The sequence below is a fragment of the Rhinopithecus bieti genome, unplaced genomic scaffold (assembly GCF_001698545.2).
Source record: "Rhinopithecus bieti isolate Rb0 unplaced genomic scaffold, ASM169854v2 scaffold_15501, whole genome shotgun sequence".
Lineage (NCBI taxonomy): Eukaryota > Metazoa > Chordata > Mammalia > Primates > Cercopithecidae > Rhinopithecus > Rhinopithecus bieti.
In genome coordinates, this window is record NW_016808317.1 from 898,287 (window position 1) to 918,245 (window position 19,959).

General features: G+C 41.9%; 2 protein-coding genes across 10 annotated transcripts in view; one reads left to right on the forward strand and one right to left on the reverse strand.

The window, feature by feature from the left end:
• CHCHD7 (coiled-coil-helix-coiled-coil-helix domain containing 7) overlaps positions 1-2,763 on the reverse strand; it is an 8,375-nt gene extending 5,612 nt beyond the window's left edge. For 2 of the 5 annotated variants that reach the window (XR_001888064.1, XM_017886440.1), the window contains exon 1: positions 2,621-2,732. Coding sequence is in view for 2 of the 5 variants with exons in the window: in XM_017886442.1 (XP_017741931.1) it covers positions 1,553-1,611 (59 nt within the window). In the remaining 3 variants the exon portion in view is untranslated. Of the gene's footprint in view, positions 1-1,552; positions 1,701-2,620 lie in introns of all 5 variants that reach the window. The other 3 variants (XM_017886442.1, XM_017886439.1, XM_017886443.1) reach the window with 3 other exon arrangements.
• Positions 2,764-2,905: 142 nt separating this feature from the next.
• The window catches only part of PLAG1 (PLAG1 zinc finger), a 51,755-nt gene continuing 34,701 nt past the window's right edge, over positions 2,906-19,959 (forward strand). For all 5 annotated transcript variants that reach the window (XM_017886444.1, XM_017886446.1, XM_017886447.1 and 2 more), the window contains exon 1: positions 2,906-3,114. The gene's annotated coding sequence lies outside the window, so the exon portion shown is untranslated. The remainder of the gene's footprint in view (positions 3,115-19,959) is intronic.

Here is a 19,959-nt window from a genome sequence, read left to right on the forward strand (position 1 = left end):
AAAAAAAACTTGAACGTGTTTTTCCTTTGTATGGCCATGCCTCAACACAAAGGCCATATATTGGACTGAAATGCATCTACGGCCTGCGTGTGGCGTCTCCTGCCTGTAATCCCTGCACTTTGGGCGGCTGGGGCTGGAGGGCTGCTTAAGCTCAGCAGTTCGAGATCAACCTAGGCGACACAGAGAAACCCCATTTCTACCAAAAATACAAAAATTAGCCTGGTGTCGTGCCGTGTGCCTGTGGTCCCAGCTACTTGGAAGGCTAAGGTGGAAGGATCATTATAGCCCACGAAGTCAAGGCTGCAGTGAACTGTGATTGCATCACTGCACTCCAGCCTGGGTGACAGAGAGAGACTGTCTCAAAAAAACAAAAAAGAAAGATAGTTCAATTATAATTCAGTTGTGGTTTACTCATTCTTAAGCAACCAAATGCACTAATAAAACCTAAGAATACAGTATGCATTCCAACAATTACTTCCTTACTTTACAGCAATTAGCATACAAAATAAGAATGGAATTCAGTACAGTCCAACTCTAGCAAAAACATTCATCAACTGAAGTACCAGAGTGCCTATTTTATGGCCAATAGTAGGGTAGCCAACACACCAAAAAGCCAAGTTATTGCTTAGTTGACATTATGAAAAGTTATACTGTTTAAAAAACAAGAGTCGAAATTTTACTTCCAGTGGCATCTTCTTTTTAACTGATTACTTCCCTGGGTTGCAGGAAGTCAGGGAATGCTACTGTGCTTCTGTAATCTTGCAATTCAATTCCTAGAGATACAGCTTTGCAAAAGTTGGGGAGGCCGAGTCGGGCGGATCACAAGATCAGGAGTTCAAGACCAGCCTGACCAACATGGTGAAACCCTGTCTCTACTAAAAATACAAAAATTAGCCGAGCTTGGTGGCACGTGCCTGTAATCCCAGCTACTTAGGAGGCCGAGGCAGGAGAATCGCTTGAACCTGGGAAGCAGAGGTTGCAGTGAGTCGAGATCCTGCCACTGCACTCCAGCCCAAGCGACAGTGGGAGACCCGGTCTTAAAAAAAAAAAAAGAAAAAAAAAGACTCACCCAGCCTGGTTCTACTATGGGAAAGACCAGGATGTCCAGGCCAAAGGAGACCAGGCTTTGCAAAAAAACAATGGAAAAGGGTTTGGTTATTCTGGTGTCCATTAAGTAATTACTGAATAAAAATTTTATGATTTTCATTGAACAATACAAGAAAATATCCAGCAAACAGTAACATCTTGGCAAAAAAGAAATCGATGCTGTTCAATTATATCTACAAGCTTCTTCCTCTCCTGAAGACAATTTTTTTTTTCACGCTTGACTTCTTCCTGAGAGATGATAGTAAATAAATTCACAGCTTTCTTTTTTTTTACATCTATCCTATGATGTGAGAACACAGAACTCTTCTTAGCTGTTCATACACTTTAGATTTAATAATCTCAACGAGGATCAGACAACCTTGCATTAAATTTAAGTTTCGTTCCTTACGTGAAAGTATCCTACTCTATATTTTATTGTCAGTCAGAAGTTCTTTAAAAATAATACCTAGGTAACATGACATATAACCAGTTCGAGTTTGGTGCATGAGTTTCTTCACATTTCATTTCCTTTTCCTTCCGGATTCTAAATACAAGGCACTCTAAGTTTGGATTTCCGAAAGTCCCCTCCTTTGCATGAGTTCCTCGTGTATTAACTGGAATTGAAGAGGAAATGTCAATTTACAGTGAGGAGCGGGGCTGAAGTGCAACATCGAGTGCTCGGCTAAAGGGGCCTTATCTATTACTTTTTGAATGTACTAAACAAATGTTACAAGGCTCTACTACTTGCAGAGGATAGCCAGAAAAAAAAACCAAGCGAAGATTTGAAGGAGGGGCCACAAAACCATAGCACATTCGGGTAATAACTCTAAAATCCACTCCAAAGGGCAAACTGCTTAATAAGCAGTTCTTGATTTCCCATCCAGTGGTTCACGTCCCCCCTCTCTAAGTAGCTTTGAAAGGGCAGGGGGATGGGAACGTTTCTGAACACGTTCATGCCCACACGCCCCGGGGTTGGAGCCCGGGCAGGGTCCGCGGTTCTGCTAAACCCGGAAGCTGCACACGCCGTGCCGTCAACCCACTGCCAGGTGCAGAGGGTAAGAAGTCAAGGGTGGCCCGCCGGAGGTGGGCGGGCAGGGCGAGGAGAAACAAGGGGCGAACCCGAGGCCTCGCCGCCTTCCGCGGTGTGGCCCGCCAGCGTCTGATCCTGGACGGTGCGCACAGGTGAACACACCTTGCTGTGCCCTGAGACCATGCCGAAAGAGGCAAGGGGCGAGGAAAACGCAGGGGACTGGGGGTGGGGCCGGCAACTGCGCTTCAGAGGCTACAGAGAAGGAGAGTAGAAGAAGAGCTAGGGTTGCCCGGACTAGGCAGGGGTCATCTTCCTCGCCCCCGGAGCGAACAGACCCCTGTGGCAGGAGGAAGAGCAACGGGAAGAGGTTCGCGCTGCGGCGAAACCTGGCGGGAGCGCCTCTGCGCCGCAGAAGTGGATTCGGGCCCCGCTGCGGCCCAAGGGCACCCCTCTCTTCCCGCTTTTCTGCGGCCGCTGGGGAGGTAGGGCGGGGGAACCACTCACCTCGGGCCTCCGCTTCGCCAGCACCCAGGCCGTCTCCAGCTCCAAACACGTCAATGGCTCACGCAGCAGGACCTTAAGTAGCGCGCATCCGAACTTGCTGCCCCCGCTCCCCGGCGGCAGCCCGCCCAATCGGCGAGCGCCGCCGCCAGACTGACAGCCGCGCGGGGCCCTGGGCCGCAGGGGCAGGCGGGCCTCGCCCCGCCCCCGCCTGGCGAAAGNAGGGCGGGCCGATGGGAGGCGGGGCGGTGGCCGAACAAGCAGGGGGAGGCAGCGGTGGGCGCGACGTCGGCGGCGGCGGCGGCGGCGGCGGCGGCAGCTGCAAGTTGGGCTGCAGGGGCAGCGCATACACTACAATGGCTGCTGGAAAGAGGCGTAAGGAAACAATTTCCAGGCCCGCCGCGTCCAGCCCGAAATATGAGAAAAAAATTATTAGAAATTCCGCGGGCGGTGTAGAGGCGGCGGACGGGCCGGAGGGAGGATGTTAAAGCCCCGCGGTGAGTTCTCCGGGGGTCCGGGGCGGCGGCGAGGCGTTTAGCGGGAGAAATATCAGGGTTATTTAAATTATGGGACTAGCCGAGGGGGCAGAGGAGCAGCGGCGGCGGCAGGAGGAGGAAAAGTTTGTGCTACTCTCAGCCCCTGCTCAGGACCCCAGAGAGAAAAATAATAATAAAAAATAAAATAAAATAATTACGCGGGGCTGCGAGGACTCCCGAAGTCGCTTCTGACAGGGCAGGGGGCGATGCGGCTGGGGACCCGAAGGTGAGGTCGGTGGGAAAAAAAAAAACCCTTTATTCAGGGTCTGGAAAGTTTGAAAAGTTTTCCTCCTCCTCCTCCTCCTCCTCTCTGGTGCTGTGAATATTGTGACAGCGGCAGCGGCAGCAGCGAGAGCGGAAGACATTAGAGACCCGAAAAATAAGGGAAAAATTAATATAAATTCAGTTTTGAGAGTAAACTCTCCGCATTTTCCACCAAAACATCCCGGGGGAAGGTCGCTTCCCAAAGGGCCTGGCGGAAACCCGCAGTCGGCAATATTTGGGGGGCACTTTGAGTGACTTGGGGTAACTTTGCCCCTTTTGAAAAGAGGTTTTCTTTTCTGGAGAAATGAATTTGTTTTTGCCCTTTGCTCAGGTGGGCAAGCCGGGGTCGGGGTGCGGGGTCTGCAGGGAGGTGTGAGCCCGGGGTGTGTGGCTGCGAGGGGAGTAGGGGAGGGGTGCTAAATGAAAGCAGGAGATCGGCACAGAGCAGGGACAGCTTGTTGTCAGTATCATAAACAACCAAAATGGAGGGAGAACTCAGGCATATAACCAAATAAAAATTTTTAAAAAATCGCAAAAAATCCCTAAAAATCCGGGATGCTCCCCTTTTCTCGCTAAAGGTAAAAGTATGTACCGCCTTTCCCCTGAAGTCCATTTTGACTTTACAGGGACCAAGGAGTTAATATTTATTTATTTTTTAAAACTTTCGAAGGGCAAAAGCCTTTTATAACTCAACCGACAATGAGAAAACGTGAAAATCCGATGCAAGAGAAGCAGGGGGAGCGAGGGGGGAGGTGGTAGTGCAGAAACTGCTAAACTTATTGGTAATGTGGACTGATCTGAGATAAGATAAACACTATATTTGCTATTTTATAACTCTCTTTTAATGATCTTTGCGGGGTTTTTTGGGGTGGAAAAAAAAGTGATGCCATTTTCTTAATAGAGTTAATATGTGTGATTGGAAGAATAAACCTTTCCGGCTTTAGATTGCATTTTCGTCGCATTTATGCTTCAGGTTTTGTTAGTGGCTCCCTCCTTTCTTTAAACTGGGCTCTGCAAAGGAGGGATAGAGAGGCGATGGTGCTCAGAGAGGCTGGAGTGCAAGGCTGGAGTACCTTTTGGGGAGGGGTGTGAAGTTGCTTGGTTTCCCCCTTCCTGACACGTTTGCTTCACCTGTTCATCCTTCCTGAAGAATGTTAAGCTGAGGTTTTCTGGTTTTATGTATATAAAAGGATGATGTCTCTTGCATCACATTGATGTTAATGGGAAAGTGCTGCTGATGTTGGTTCCACGTGGGATATGGGACAGAGCAGGGCATTTTAAAGGGACAGCTTCTCTTTTCTTATGGTTTTCATCACCTACACAGAATCACTGTCTGAGGACCAAAAGCAGAGGTGCTAGGAGGGTGTGGTGATGGAAGAGCCTTCCCTTTCTGTTACTCCAGTGCACTCACCCATAGGAGTGATGGAGGGACAGGAGGGATAAACAGCCTCAACTGAAGATGGATATGTGTATAGTTTGTATCCAAGCTGTTCTTTTGTGTAACAAGCCCTCCCAGGAACTTTTCATGTTACATTGCTTTGCTTTGGAAGCTGATTTTGGAAGGAATTGTGGAAAAATGGAAATAGTTTAAGGTGTGTGGTGTAATGGTATAGCATTATTGAACAGTTATGAATTCTGTGCAGTGAGATCAAAGAGCTGTGTATGCCCATAATGTGATTTTACAGCCATTTTGTAAAAGCTGTAAAATACCTAATATTCAATTTTGCTTAAGGTACATTGAGGACTTCTGGTTGAAAATTACAGAGTGGTGAAGATTCTTTTAATATTGTAAGCAGTAGGCATTTCTTTAGGGGGAAGGAAAGTACACACACCAACACCATGGAAAAGTTTACACATCCATATTTAAAGTCCATCCTATACATGGGCTGTAACTTTGCGCCTTTGAAAGGAAAAGATTTTTAAAATCCTGAGCCCTATGAGTTTTCATCTTCTGAGTTGAATTTATTTGTGTTATTTAACAGAAAGTGTTTACTGACCATAAACTACTATCGGCTTTTATGTTTTAGATTTCCACGATATTCTCAAAATTTAAAATATGTAAATTGTTAGCTGTACTATAATGGGGATTAAGGTTAATCTTCAGTAGAAATTACTTGTGTTCCATTTTCCACAGGTATATGGAGTTTCTGAAATAAATCCTTATTTCCTCTTGTTTTTATGATTTATAGACATGGATTAAAGTTAGAGCTGAATTTTTAGACTTCTTATATAGAATGTTTTTTCTTGCCATACTGTATAAACAAGTTATTATTTTTGTAGTCCATTGTATGTTAACTTGTGTTTACAACTGAGTTCTTTCAACTTTCTGTAAATACCTCCATAACAACATCACATCGGTAACGTGTTTGAGTACATCATCTTGTGGTTTCTGATTTTGGAAGCAATTACAACTTTCTAAGAACTCATTAAAAAATTAATCTCATCACCCACAGTTAAATCAAAATTGATTGGAAAAGGTTAAGCTATCAATAGAGAAGGGAAACTCCTCCCTGCCCAATAATCCTTTGCCCAGAGGTTTCAGAATGCCATTAAGACTTACAAAGCCTTTTCAGTTTATCTTACATTTTCATTGTATTTTGGCTCAAGACAGTTACATTGACTATAAGTAGTCAGAATTATGCTGTGCATTTAAAGTAAATGAGACTTAGATCTTGAATAATTGCCACTTTGACAAACCAGATGCTAATATCAATAAATTCAATCTCTATAAAAAAATGAAGGAATTCAAGTTATATTAGATCATCGTGTTATTCAGGTTGTTTGGACACTTTATGATTGGTTTATTGTCAATCTAAATAAAAGAGCTAGTATTGTGATTTTTTTTCTTCCTCTCATATAGGGTGGTGTAAAACTTTCTTCATGTTTGTATTTTATGCAACTAGCTGCTTGTCTGATTTAGAAAATGCACTCAGTGCACAAATTTAAAATCTGTAATCGCTTAGAGAGTCTTATTTAGATGGGGCACAGCACAATATTTAATTTGAAGTGATTGTACTGAGCTTTTGTGATGCCTTAGAAATACTACCTGTTGAACATCCTTTTCTGAAGCTACTGTTAAATTATACCAACATACAGAAATAATGTAATGATGTTGTGTACTCAAAATCTTTATTTCAGTTGGAATCGGAGAAACCTCATATATTGATAGTCTTATTTGAAATTTATATGCCTAATTTTGCTACTTGAAATTATATAAAGAATTTAGCTGCTGTGGAAGATTTATAAGTGTGGACTAATATTGACACATTCTGTATCTGTATATTATTACCAAAATATTTTAGTAAATAGTAAGTAGATATTTATAACAAAATAAATTAGTGAATTTGCTTTATCAGTATAGTTTTAAAATTTGAAGGGTACTATTTGTGTTTTAATAGCATGCACAGGTGGGGGTTATTCCTTCATTTTTAATGTAATCCTGATTGTCAGTATGTACATTTTGGTTTGATATTCTGCAAATTTTCCTTTCTAAGGATTAAATTTGTTGTTTCCTAAATTAAATGTAATGCTCCTGTCTTAAGTGAGATTTGAAAAGCCAGATGACTAAAACATATATCTATAGCTATCTTTGAAGTCTTGTTTCAGTAATCATTTGCCTCTTGAGCTGTGTAGTCCAAATAATTTTATCTAAGAATGTTTTAATATTTATTTCTCTTCCTTTAGAATGGCGCCGGTGCCCTGTGTGAAAATTAAGATACATGTTACAAAAATTACTCAAGTTAACCGACATCCGCCCAAGGAAAAAAAAGTTTTACTGCAAGAAATTTACTTACATTGCTTGGAATACTAAGCCTCTTTTGTGTGTTGTTGCAGTGTATAGACAAATAAATATTAATTTTTTCCTCTTTATATTGATAACATCTTAGATTCTTTAATTATTTGAGTAAGGGAAGAGTTTCAAAAGGAGAAAACTGAATCTGTTCAACAAAATCCAAGGTAGTGAATATGATCAAGGTAAAAGGGCTATAAATCATCCCTTGAGCCATTTTTAAATGTCTTAAGAACCTGATAAACACCTTTTCTGAAACATTGAATACTTTGAAAGTATATCAGTCACTTCTGAAAAACAAAGGTAGACCTTTAGTTTTAGCAGGAATTAATGTAGGTAGCATATTTAACCAATTAGTAAGTGTTTAGGTAGTCATGGAAAAGTATTTACAAATATGTAAAATATAAGTGCAGGATAAATCAGATTAATTAGCTGTAAAGTTAACCTGATTTTAGAATTCATGCATGGGAATTCTTTTCTGTTTTACCATAAGAATACTTTGGAGGTAACTAATTTTTGCTTTTTGTATTTATTTTATTGCCTAAATGTTTTGAAATGCTCAAACCTGAAATCCACTGTTACTACTTTTCATTTATATTAGGTTAACTTTTATATCTTATTTGCAAATTTCATTGTAAAATATCATTTGACAAATTAAGATTTTTAGATTATAACATTTTATAAAAGTATTGAGCTATTAACATTTGAGGTTGTAAGAAATGTATGTGTGTGATAGGCTAGTAGAAATTATTACAGGGATATAATTTGATTTTTACTTTTAGATTGATTAGCCTGCTCCCCAGAGGTTTGCATTATACTCACTGTTTATAGCTATCCCTGCCTCCTCTTTACAGGGTGGTATTGACAAGGGTATGGTGGTGTGGAACTTCCAAGGGCACTTGGGTATTTTTGTTTTCTGATTTTGCGTATGTATTGGTGTTTGTTGTTAAGAATTTTGCTCTTTAAAAAAAAATGCTTATCAGAACATTAAAAAATTTTATAAAACAGAAATATCTTATTTTTTTTAAAAGGTGGTGTGATACTGCATTAAAATTGTTAGTATTTAAAAGTCCCTGGATGTCTTGTAAACAGAGTTACTACAGGATCATGGTATTAAAACTAACCACAGTGTGTGTTGGGAATTTGAGATGACTACCTAAAAAATGTGTGTGCATGTGTGGAATGAATGAACTTATGCAGTATGTCTTAGGTTAATAGGACAAGAAATTTGCTTAAAATATTTCCTTGCATTTAAAAGTGGAATCTTCTTAATCTAAAAACATAGAAAACCTAGCAGTGTGAAAATGTTAGGAAGCAAAATGTTTTTTTGGTGTCTTTTAAAATAATAATTTTAAACAATGAAAGTATATAACAATAAGTATGGACTAAAATGTCCAAAATTCATGGTAAAGAATTTGGTAGATAAGAATTTCAGAGAAAAATAACAATTGTGGTAAATTAAAATTCATCTTATGTGAATAAATAATAACCAACTACAAGGCAAAAGTTATCATTTTGCCTTAAAAATTAGATAATTGGGGAGATCTACCAAGAACATTTTTAATACCAATTGTTGGTTTTATAATGACCTTTTTAAAAAAGATCCCCAAAGCTTTCCTTAAAGCTAGTTTAGAATTAAACTAAATTAAATTCTAAGAATAATTTGTAGTGGTTATTCAGAATTTTTTTAAAATAAGAAAAATTACTTTCTGCTATTTTTATAAAAGATTTTAAAGATTATTTTAAATGTGTGTCTTCGTGAAGTGTCCTGAGAAAGTCAGAAATTATTGAAAATCATTTTCTTCATTGTTCATCAGAAAGCTTAAAACTTTAAGTTAATGAAATAAATTTTAAAACCTCAGTCTAAGAATAGTTTGCTTCATGGACTTTTTTAGAGCAATTTAAATAATTTGTTACAGACTTAGTCACATTTAAAAAGCCTTTCACAAGATAGTGATAACATTTCACCAACAAAGTTCTTAATTTCTGGTATGTTTTTAGGTCTATGCTGCCAATTAAAGGAATTTTTTCTTTCCCATTTATTATTTAGCAATTACTTTTCTGAAAGAGAATCTAAACTTTTGGTATTATCTTCTGGGATAGAAGTTGCCTTTAGTATTAGAAAATATTTTGAGAGTGGAGGGGGCATCTTTTCTTAAAAGGCAACAGAATCCTTTACAGATTGTGAAGGATGTGCCATTAGAGAGTCTTGAACTCTTCTTTTTTGAGAATGAGAGCCCCATTTTAGCCTTTCAGTCGTTAAATATTTGAATTATTATTGCAGACCAATATTGGAATTGCACATATACATATTGATTATGATTTCCTATCTTTTGGTTTCTGAATGTGATAATATTCTCAGAATAAATACTACATGTAGAGGACTGCCATATCAGTTTTTTAAAAAGTATATCTCTTTAACCAATGATTAGACATTAGAGCCCTTTAACTTTAAAATACATTTTTGGAGACTTTTAAACTAGAAATCAATTAACAAATGAAGAATTTAGCCCCTTTGGCTCAAAGGCAAAATTGGAAAGTGTCATAATCACTTTTATTCCTTTGAAGATACATTAGTAAATATTTATTGAATTGTTCTTGATCATGAGAATTTTAAGAAATTAAACCTGGAAACTTAAGATAGTTCAAGTGTACAGGTTCAAAATAGCACCGGTTGGATTTTAGTCTGCCAGATTTTCTCAGTAACTTGATTTTTTCTTGTGTTGTCTTAATGCTGGAATTACATAGAGCTCACATCACTTTTCATCATACCCTAAAAGAGTTATAATGACTCGGTTTCATTTTATCAACTTTGGGCAATGAAGGAAAATGCTGTTTTGTTATATATGAGCACTCTCCTTTTCTTAAGCTATTTTCTGTATTTCCTAAACATAATTTATTCAAGCATTGCATTCCATTGATGAGAAATTTGCTCCATTATTCTGTTATTATACATTTGCAACTTATAGAACAGTTGTCAGTTGATATATTTGGATTCTTATGACCTTATAACCTATTATAAACTTAAAAACAAATATTAACATGACCAGCATATCCTATTATAAATAAGCTACACCTCAAACATGAATTTGTTTTCCTTGCACCTTTAAAATTCTTTCTAAATAAATCTAAGAAAATGTTCTTCATGTGTTTTGCTAATTTGTCATAGACTGAGGTAATTTAATTGTATAAATTTCTATCTAGATTTTTCTCTTCTAATATTGGTAGCATTTTACTTGATGTTTACTATTCAATTTCATAGGATTTTAGCATTAGAATAGAAATAGATGTATAATAAAATAGGTTAATTACACCAAGAGTGGTGGAAGCAGCCCTACCAGTTATCTGGAAGATTTTTTAAATGTTTCAAAGAAGGAAAGTTTCTGTGATGATCAGGCACACCAAACAGGAGTTAGTGACATTTTATGTTTTTATCTTGCTTCATAAAACGTAAGCATTCTCAGGGCTACTGTCACACAAACAAATAACTGATTTAACTGTGCTCTATGTTAAGCACATCTATCAGGTCTAGCTTTTAATGTAATTTGCTCAGTTTATTTTTAAGAAAAAGGTATCACATATTTTTCAGAAATAATTTGTCATATATTATGCTTTGAAAGATGCTGTATTAAAATATATTGTCATATTTGCTTACCCAAATCAAAATGAAAGTAAACTATCAAGTAATAGGCTTAATTAGACATAGAATGAAAGCTTTAAATATTTAACTGAATAACTTGATTTACTGCTGAAATACACATAATTTTAATTGAAATAGTTGTTTTTGTATCTGAATCTACTTTTTATGCCTAGAGGTTTGTAAGCAAAGTACAAAAAATACATATAAAATTCTGTAGAAGTTCCTGAGCAGCTAGCCTTTATCAGTTAATAAAAATATTTTTTTTCAAATCTATGGTCAAAATTACTTAAAGATCATGATATGTTCAATTATTTTCATTATTTTTCAAAAAAAGGAGTGACAAATAGGTCAGTACTGGGTTGAATGTCTGTTGTATTTAAATTCTTAATTATCAAGCATTTAATACTTTTAATAGTATTTCAATTGTTTAAGTACTGTTACAGATGTTTTTCTTACAAGCCCTTCTTTTGGGAAAGTATAAACTAGTGTCTGCACTTCCTATCTCACAATATTGCTGTTGAGAGATTGCTGATAGACAGTTATTTTAAAACTTTACTTCTATAACTGCTTTTATTTGATATGTTCTCAAGATCATGTTATTCTTAAATTCCTGTCTGAGAGCACTTTTAATTATAGCCTGGGTTATCTTTTAAAATATATGCCAGAGATACAGTTGCTTTACTTAAACATTGGATCTCCTATGGTGCTTGAATTTAATTATTCTTAGTTCACCTTTTATCCATCAGTGCAGGGAAAGGTAGAGAAAGCAGTTTGTTGTGGGAGAAGTGCAATTGATCACATTCAGAGGCTGACTCATAATAGCTTTTGTACAATGCATGATACTCTTCCAGAATTAAAGGAAATTTCTTAATTAAAGCCAAAATATCCGTGCATCTAAGTTTGTCCTAATCAGATTTCAGGCACACTTGTGTGCTTCCATTGGCCCTTCCAAGTGTTCTTGCTGTTTGCTTGTGTTTGGTTCTCAGTGCTGCCACCCTGTGTATGGCAGTGCCTTACGTAGACTAGTTTTCTGTGCTTTTTAAAATCATGCAATACATCCAAAACCACTTCTGGAAAATGAGCATACGTATTAAAATTAATATAAAAGTCATTGTGGTATACTCTGGTTCTGTGTTTAATGCTGTACTAAAATCTAGATTTTTTTAAAGTTGCACAGTTCAGAAGTGTGGTCTTCAACTGCTAAGTATAAAATTTAGAAAATTTTAAAGATAAGTAACTTTATATATTTCATCCATCATTTCACTGAAATAAAGTAGAATTAGATTAATATTTTAAATCTAGCTTGAAATTGATCAAATAAGAAAGCAGAGGTTCTGATCCTTTAAAGATGAGCTGTTACAAGATTTTTTTATTTCAGCCAAGTTTTAGTTAAAATTTTCCTAGTAAAACAAAACAAAAAAAGTGAGCATAAAACTGTTTATGTTTAAAAGAAAAAGAAACTCAATTTGATTGGTTGAATTATTCCCTGAAGCATTAGCAACATGACTTTTAAATTATAACTCCCAAAATATTTTGAGTATTAATGCTATGCTTCAGTCATAAAATACTTTGGCTACCTGTCAGTCTTTGCTTTTACCTATACTATCGCATTTAGTTTTCACAGCAATCTCATGAGATTGGAATTGCAAGGATAATGTGTATGCAAGAAGCAATAATGATTCCAGAAATTGGAATTCTGTTACTTTTTATAAGTAAATCTTTAGAATGGACAGACCTATAGCAGCTAATTATTATATGTTATTCGGGTAGTATAAACCTAAATTATGTCCATATTGAAGTTCATTTATTTAAGAAAATTGTACATTCTTACAAAAATGAAGATTTCAGGCATAGAGTTGACAGAGTAATTCAAGTTAGAAAGTGCTAAATGTCAGCTTTAAGCTGTACATAAGGAATTGGGGAAATTTATCAACTTACTAAGCTAAAGGAGATTTTTGTAAAGATATAAGCATAAAATTTGTCTCATAATAAGGATCTTAAATAGGTAGTTTTGTTAATTTTGACCTTAAATTTGTTGCAAAGCTGTCCAATTTCAGAATAATAAATATTTTCCCCAAAATTTTTGAATGGTCTTAGTTCATTAAACAATGTAATTCTGCATGATGACAGTTGAAAATACTGCTTAGCTTGGTTAATTTTAGATGTTAGGCTTCCAAGCTAGAAATGCCACTGATGATCTTCCCACCCAGGAGAGTTAAAAGAATTTAATACAGTATATGGTATTGTCCCAATTACTAAAGAATTTCAAGTTTCACATCTCCATTTTGTTATTCATGTAATCTCTATGGGTTTGGGGGATTTGGGGATTTCTCTCTTCCTTTGTGTCTCCCCTATAATAAACACATAAATATTCCTTAAATTTATTTTAAAATAAAAATGTGATTGATATGGGAAATGTGGCTAAATGTTGAATTGGGAGAGAAAGAAAAATTTTTTAAACTTCTCTGCTTTTATGTCTTTGGATGATGAGTTAATATATAAAGCGATCCCAGAGCATTGTATTTTAAAATGCTAAATGAATGGTAGAGACAGTAAAAACCATAGGTGCACAAGGGAGGAAGAGGTGGAAGTTGAGATGGGCTTTGAAAAAGGCGTGAGTTAGGAATTGGCAAAAAGAAGCAGGGCTGTTCAGGTGAGAGGAATGGGTTCAGCAGAGGTTAGGAGACAGAGAAGAGCAGTCTGACTGGAGAGGATGGTTTGCAAGGGGACAGTTCAGGAGCGGCTAGAAAGGTGTGCTGAGATCTGATTGTGAAAAGCCTTTGTTACCAGCCTGAGGAACGTGCACTATGTGCTGTGGAAGGCATTGTAGCTTTTTGAGCAGAGGAGGATGAATTAGGAAAGATAAGTTGATCCAGAGTCCAGAATAAACTGACCCCATGGATGTAAGACTAGAGTTAGAGAAATGTGAGCATATTCCACATTGGAAGTGGGGCCCGCTGCATGCAGAAGTCTCAGGTCTTTACCACTAGGTCCATTCTGCTAGCAATTAAGACTTTAGCTTTCTGTGAATGGCTCTACCATTTTTTTAGTTCCACAGTCATGGAACCACCTTTTTCTACATTCAGTTGGAACTTACATCATAGGTTTAATACTTGTGTTATAGAGACATTAATGAAGTGGACACATAGAAGAAGTTAATACCACCTGGGGGAATTAGACTCACAGAGGAGGTGACTGTAAAGCCGAGAATGGTGGGGGATGGCCAGGGGACCCGGGGAAGGATGCTTAGGCCCAGCATATGCAGCACGCAACCCATTCTCCTGTAGTTGAGTGTCAGGGTGTCAGGGGTGAGCAGAATGATGGTGGGGAAAGCTCGAAAGGGAGACTGGGGCCAGGAGGCATCAGGTCCCGAAGGCCACACAGAAGGGGTTTTATTCCATTGAGAGGGCACCCACTGAGGTTCAGAGCTGGGTCTTTCATGATGTAAACCCAGTCTTTTACCTGCGTCCCCATTCTCTCTCCTTTTGCTCATTCCTCACCAGCGATTCTCAACATCTAATGTTCTCCTATAACCCTCTCACCAGATGTCTAGCTTAGCTCCCAGAGAAGACTGGGACTGGCAGTGCCCTCTTTACCTCTGGATTCCTCTGTAATGGTGCCCAACCCTCCTGTAGGGGAGGATCGGGGGGTGGCAAAGATGTACTACCTAGTGCCAGGAAGGGTTGGTCTAGTTGGGGAGGCTGGGCCCCAGGGCTGTATGCCGGGGCTTCTGGAGCCAGCCAGTTACTCCGGCCCCTCGTAGGGCCTTGTATTGTCACTCACCCCTCCCATCTTGGAATTTCCCATCTCTTCCTTTCCACTTGCAAAATAAGCTCAGATCTTCCCGAATCAAAAAAATAAAATACACCTTGGGCTTCATCATCACCCTTCCCTAAGTACCTTTCTCCTCATCAGGGCCAGACTTTCTGGAAGAGTGGTCCATGTGCTGTCTGTTTCTTTCATCTCCCCTTGCTCTTTAGCTATCCTTCCCCTTCATTTTGAGTCTGCCTTTGAAGGGAACATCCATCAACAGCCTCCCAGGTACCAAACCTGGTGGTATCATTTCCATTTTATCCCCACTTGGCCTTTCTGCGGGATTCCACGTGTTTTGCAAACTCCTGCATCTCTGACTTTTCTGGCTTTGCTGTTCCTTCTCTGGCACCTCCTTTGCACTTTGGTTGGGTGGCACCGTTTTTCCACCTGTCCCCCAACCACCAGCATTTTGGCATTCCCCAGGGTTTGCGGCATTCCCCAGTCCACTTCTCTCAGTGTACACTTTTCCTGAGCACCGGTTCCCACTCCTGTGGTACCTTTAGCTTGCAGCTTTGTGCTAATGAAGCCTCAGTCTCTACCTCTCTCTAGGGCCTCCATGTCGCTTTTCTGTTTACACTAACATCTCCACATCTATGTGCAAGACACCTTTCCTTTTATATGTTAGTCATTCAGCAAAGTTTATAAAGTGCCTGCCACACAGGTCAAGTACCATGTTGGGTACTAAGCCAGGCCCCACCCTCACTGAGCAAAGGACACAGTAGTTAGCAGGGTTCCCTTGGGGTGCAGGAGGCAGCATGAAGGAAGGAAGAAGGAGTTCAAAGGTGAGGAGTCCTAGGGGCCGGGGAAGAGGGACCCTAAGAGACAGCAATCAGGGGACACCTCTTGATAAAAGGCCCTTTGTATAGAGGCCTGAATGATGAGAAGGGACGGGCCAGGAGTGATCTGGAGGGACGCTCCAGACAGAGGCCCTGAGGTTGTATCGGAGGAGCCCTATGTGCTGGAGGCAGAGGGAGCGAGATAGGGGACTGGGCAGAGAGCCATCTTGCTGGACTATCTTGTAACCTCTATGGGGACCACTGGCCCGGAGTGCAGTAGAACTCTGGAGCAGAGCGGGGGTTGTTCTTTGCAGGGTGGCTGTCACCTCCAGCCTCAGCCTCATCTTTGCTGCCCTCTGCACATGGCTATAGGACCTGGGTGCCCCGTCACCTCTTTCCTCCCCTGCCTCTTTGAGAGCCGTGTTGCTGGGGCACCCGCAGCCTGCCTGCCTCAGCTGTGGTGACCCCTCTGTGCCTGCACAGCCACGTCCTTCTCACCTGCCTTGGAACACCGCTCCATACCATGCGTGAGTATGCGTCTTCCTCTCAGGACTGAGCTGTGGAGGGCAAGGACCACGTGCTGTCCTCCACCCCGCTTTCTCTGTCTCAGAACTGACGCATGGTAAATTTCTGGAGAGGAGTGCTCTGTTTTCAGGGTCAGTCCAGAGGTTTGATTGTGGTGAAGGGAAGTTAGAGGAAGCCCTGAGCAGCAGTCAGAGGCTGTGTGATGCGGGTCATCCATTCCAGAGGGTGTCTGGGATGACATTGAGTCCCGGGGAGAAGTCAGTAAGAGGAGGCCTGGGATCACTTCTTTGGAGTCACCCAGTCCCTTGTTAACTGTGAAGTGTGGAACAGCAAGGTTGGGAGAGAGGGGGTGGTTAAGCTTGTCTCTGCTGCTCCCTACCCACCCTGTTCCCTGCTCCTTCCATGTCTAAGCCCTGCCCAACAAGTACAGACAGACCCCCTGACCGCCACCAGGCCAGCCCTCACCTGCAGCAAGCCTTGTTACCATGGGGGTGGCAGAGATAACTACACATGCCTCAAAGAAAGACAGACACAGACGCATGAGGCAAAAGGATGCACGCCCCTCAGAATACCCAGAGCAAGGGAGACCCACAATCCCAGAGAGAGAAACACACAGGGGCCTAAGCACGGTGGGTGTGGGAGGCTGTATCTGTCTGTGCAGGTATGTGTAAATTATGTTTATATTTATATTTCAGGAGAGAACCAGTGGGAGAAAGACAGGCACAGAGAAAGAAGGAGACACACACCCAGTTCACACCCAGAGAGGGGAAAGAGATGCACCAGCAACTCTGACTCTGTCTTTCCACTGCTTGAGGGGAGACCTCAAAGCGGGGAAAGACACTGCATGCTCACCAGGACAGGCTGGGGAGAGACACTGAGGACAGCTGGACTGGGGGAGAGAGTGACATCCAGAAGGTGGAGGTGGGAGAGACAGATTCCAGGATGGACGGAAGAAAGAGTTACACTCCCACCAGGATGTGAGCAGAGACACACACTCCCACGGTGGAGGGAGACACAGCTCCAGACGTGAGGACAGGACACCAGTCCTGCCAGGATTTGGGGAGAGAGGCGCACATGCTCAGACGGGGTAGACACACAGAAGCATGCAGAGATGGCAGAGAGACACAGACACCTGCTCTGCAGCATGGAGAGAAAGACCCTCAGAGTTGGGGGAAGAGACAGAAATACACTCCAGAGTGGCAGGGCCCCAGAGATCCACAAACATACACAGCCCTGGAGGGGAGAGAGGAGCACACACACACACTAGGGAGGGAGAGGGTGCCTGTGCCCCACTTAGGAACACAAGACCACAGACAGAGCAACTCCAAAGGGAGGCGGCACATGTGGGCACACACATGCACACCCCCATGCATCTGGATGAGGTGAGGAGAGAGAGAAACACATGCATAGAGGAGGATGCACACATGTGTACACATGCCAGGATGCAGGAGGGAGGCCCACATGCTTGCAGAGGAGTTAAGACAGGCCAGGTGAAAGATAGCGCACCAAGGGCAGTGAGAGGAAATACGTGGGATCAAGAGATGTTTACACACTACTCATCCATGCCTGTGGTACTTGCACCATCCCCGAGACTCAGGGCGGGAAGTGATCGCGGCGCCACCCACTTGTCCTCAAGCCCCACTGGGTGCACCCATAGAGCCGGGTCTGTGCATGGCAGTTAGCGTTTGGCCCCTGAAAGTACCTGAACTCTGCCTGTCCTCCTCGGGTCACCCATATCCAGACAGAAGGTCACACCAAGGTCCTTTACCCTAATTAAAATGCTGGAAGTATGCAGCGGAAGCATCACACGCTCATATAGCCAGTTCTATCCTCCGAATGTGATGTACATGTGAATCACAACTATCTTGAGAGTACAACAGTAGAGTGAAGAACCTCTCGATTAAACCAATACAGTAAATGCTGGTGCATCACCAGATTCAACAGTTAGTGCCTCCACAGCCAGGCTTGTTTCTTCTATCCCCTACCCATGCCTGTCCCCATTCCCTCAAGCTTGTTTATTTTCCTGCAGGTGTGAAGTTATTTCATGTCATTTGTATGTTTATGATCATGTGCCTTTGGCTTCCCAGCATCTTCTACTTGGGATTCTCTTTTCCCCTGCTCCCTAGACAGCACCTTTCCGGCCAACTCTGTGGTTCCATGGTACTTCTGTGCTCCCCAAATCCCCCTGTGGTGCCCGTGTTATGGCAGTGAGCATGCAGCTACCTTGCCTTGCAGTTAGGTGTGTCCTCCCACACCTGCGGGACTAGGTCTGTCATCTTGATATCACTCCTTACCTGCACACAGCAAGCACTTGGGAGGTTTTGTGAGACAAGTGCCCCGAGCTGTAACAGCTCAAAGGAGAGACTTGTGTTGTCCGTCTTGGGCCCTGTCTTCTCACCAACCCAGAGTTCCCTGGGCACTGGCCCCCTCCTGGCTTGCACTGTCTCCTTTTCTCCCACAAGAAGCCAGGCGCCTTGAGCTTCAGGACCTCCTGTCGCCTTAGAGATGGGCTGAGGTGGCCTCAGGCAAGGGAACCTGCTCGGTGTTCTCTCCAGCCGCTGGCTATGAACTTGGGGCTTCCTCACATCTGTCCTGCCCCCTGCAGCCTTCACCAGCCCTGGATGCTGGCTTTCTGGGTCGTGGCTCCACCACCACCCTACCCCAGCCTCTCTGGTACCTGCCCTCTGCATGTTCTCCCCTGCTGGCCCAAGAAAGCTGGTTAGCTTCTGTGAAGAGTGCAGATGGTGGACCAGCTGGCTCTGTAACGGACCCCGTGAACTGAGAAGTGACTCTCTTATCTGGAATAATAGTGCTGTCTGACTGAAGTGCTTGCCCTGTGCTGATTGTTCCAGGCACCTACACATAGTGATGCCTTTTATCCTGGTGATGGCTCCCTAATGTGGGTATTGTCCTGATTCCCACTTACGGAGGAAGAAAATGAGCGGAGAGAATTTAAGTCACTACGTATTAAATGAGATAATGCATGAAAAAAATTCTCAGCATAACACCTGGTTCCATTCAAGTGGTCAAAAGGTTTTTGTTTGTTTGTTCTAAACAAGCCTGTTCACTCTTTTTCATGAAATTTTGGCTAAGAATGATGATAATAGTCTCTAATAGAACTAGAAATCTCTGATAGTCGTTAGGTAACTTTACCCCCCAAGTTCACTGAGAAAATTGAGTCTATCAGATGTGCACTGTCAGCAGCTTCTTCTCTCACCACCCACCTTGTTCCCATTCTAACCCCTCCTTTTCTTGGCTGCAGAGGAGCTCTGCTCTTCTGCCCAAGGCTCATCCACTCTTTCACTGTCCCATTAAATATGGGATCGTGTTTGGTCCCACTGACTTCTTCCCTTCAGCCAGTGGAGGTGTTCAAGATTCTCCAGACCAAAACGGTTCAGAGTCCTCACTTGTCTCTGCCATCTCCATTCTCTTTCTCCTACAGGCCTTCGCATCTTTCTCAAACCACACACACCCAGCAGACTCCTGCCTCACCACTCGCCCAAAGCAACTTGGGCAAAGGTTTCATCATGGCCTCCTGCCACATACGCATGCTGCACCCACACACACACGAGACACACACACACACGCGCACACACACACACACACCCAGTGATGAGTCCAGCAGATGCTTTCCCAGTTGCTCCACCTGCCTGCTCCATGACCCAAGTCTCTCCCGCTGTAGTGCACCCACTGCACCCATGAACCACCATATTCTGCCACCTCAGCCTGACAGCGCCATTATCTTGCTATGCTCACTTATTCTCCACCTTTATTAGTTAAAAAATAACTAGTCATCAGTGAAACCCCGTCTCTACTAAAATTACAAAAAAATTAGCCAGGTGTGGTGACACACGCCTGTAGTCCCAGCTACTGGGGAGGCTGAGGCAGGAGAATGGTGTGAACCCAGGGGGTGGTGCTTGCAGTAAGCGGAGATCACGCCACTGCACTCCAGCCTGGGCAACAGAGCGAGACTCCGTCTCAGAAAAAAAAAAAAAAAA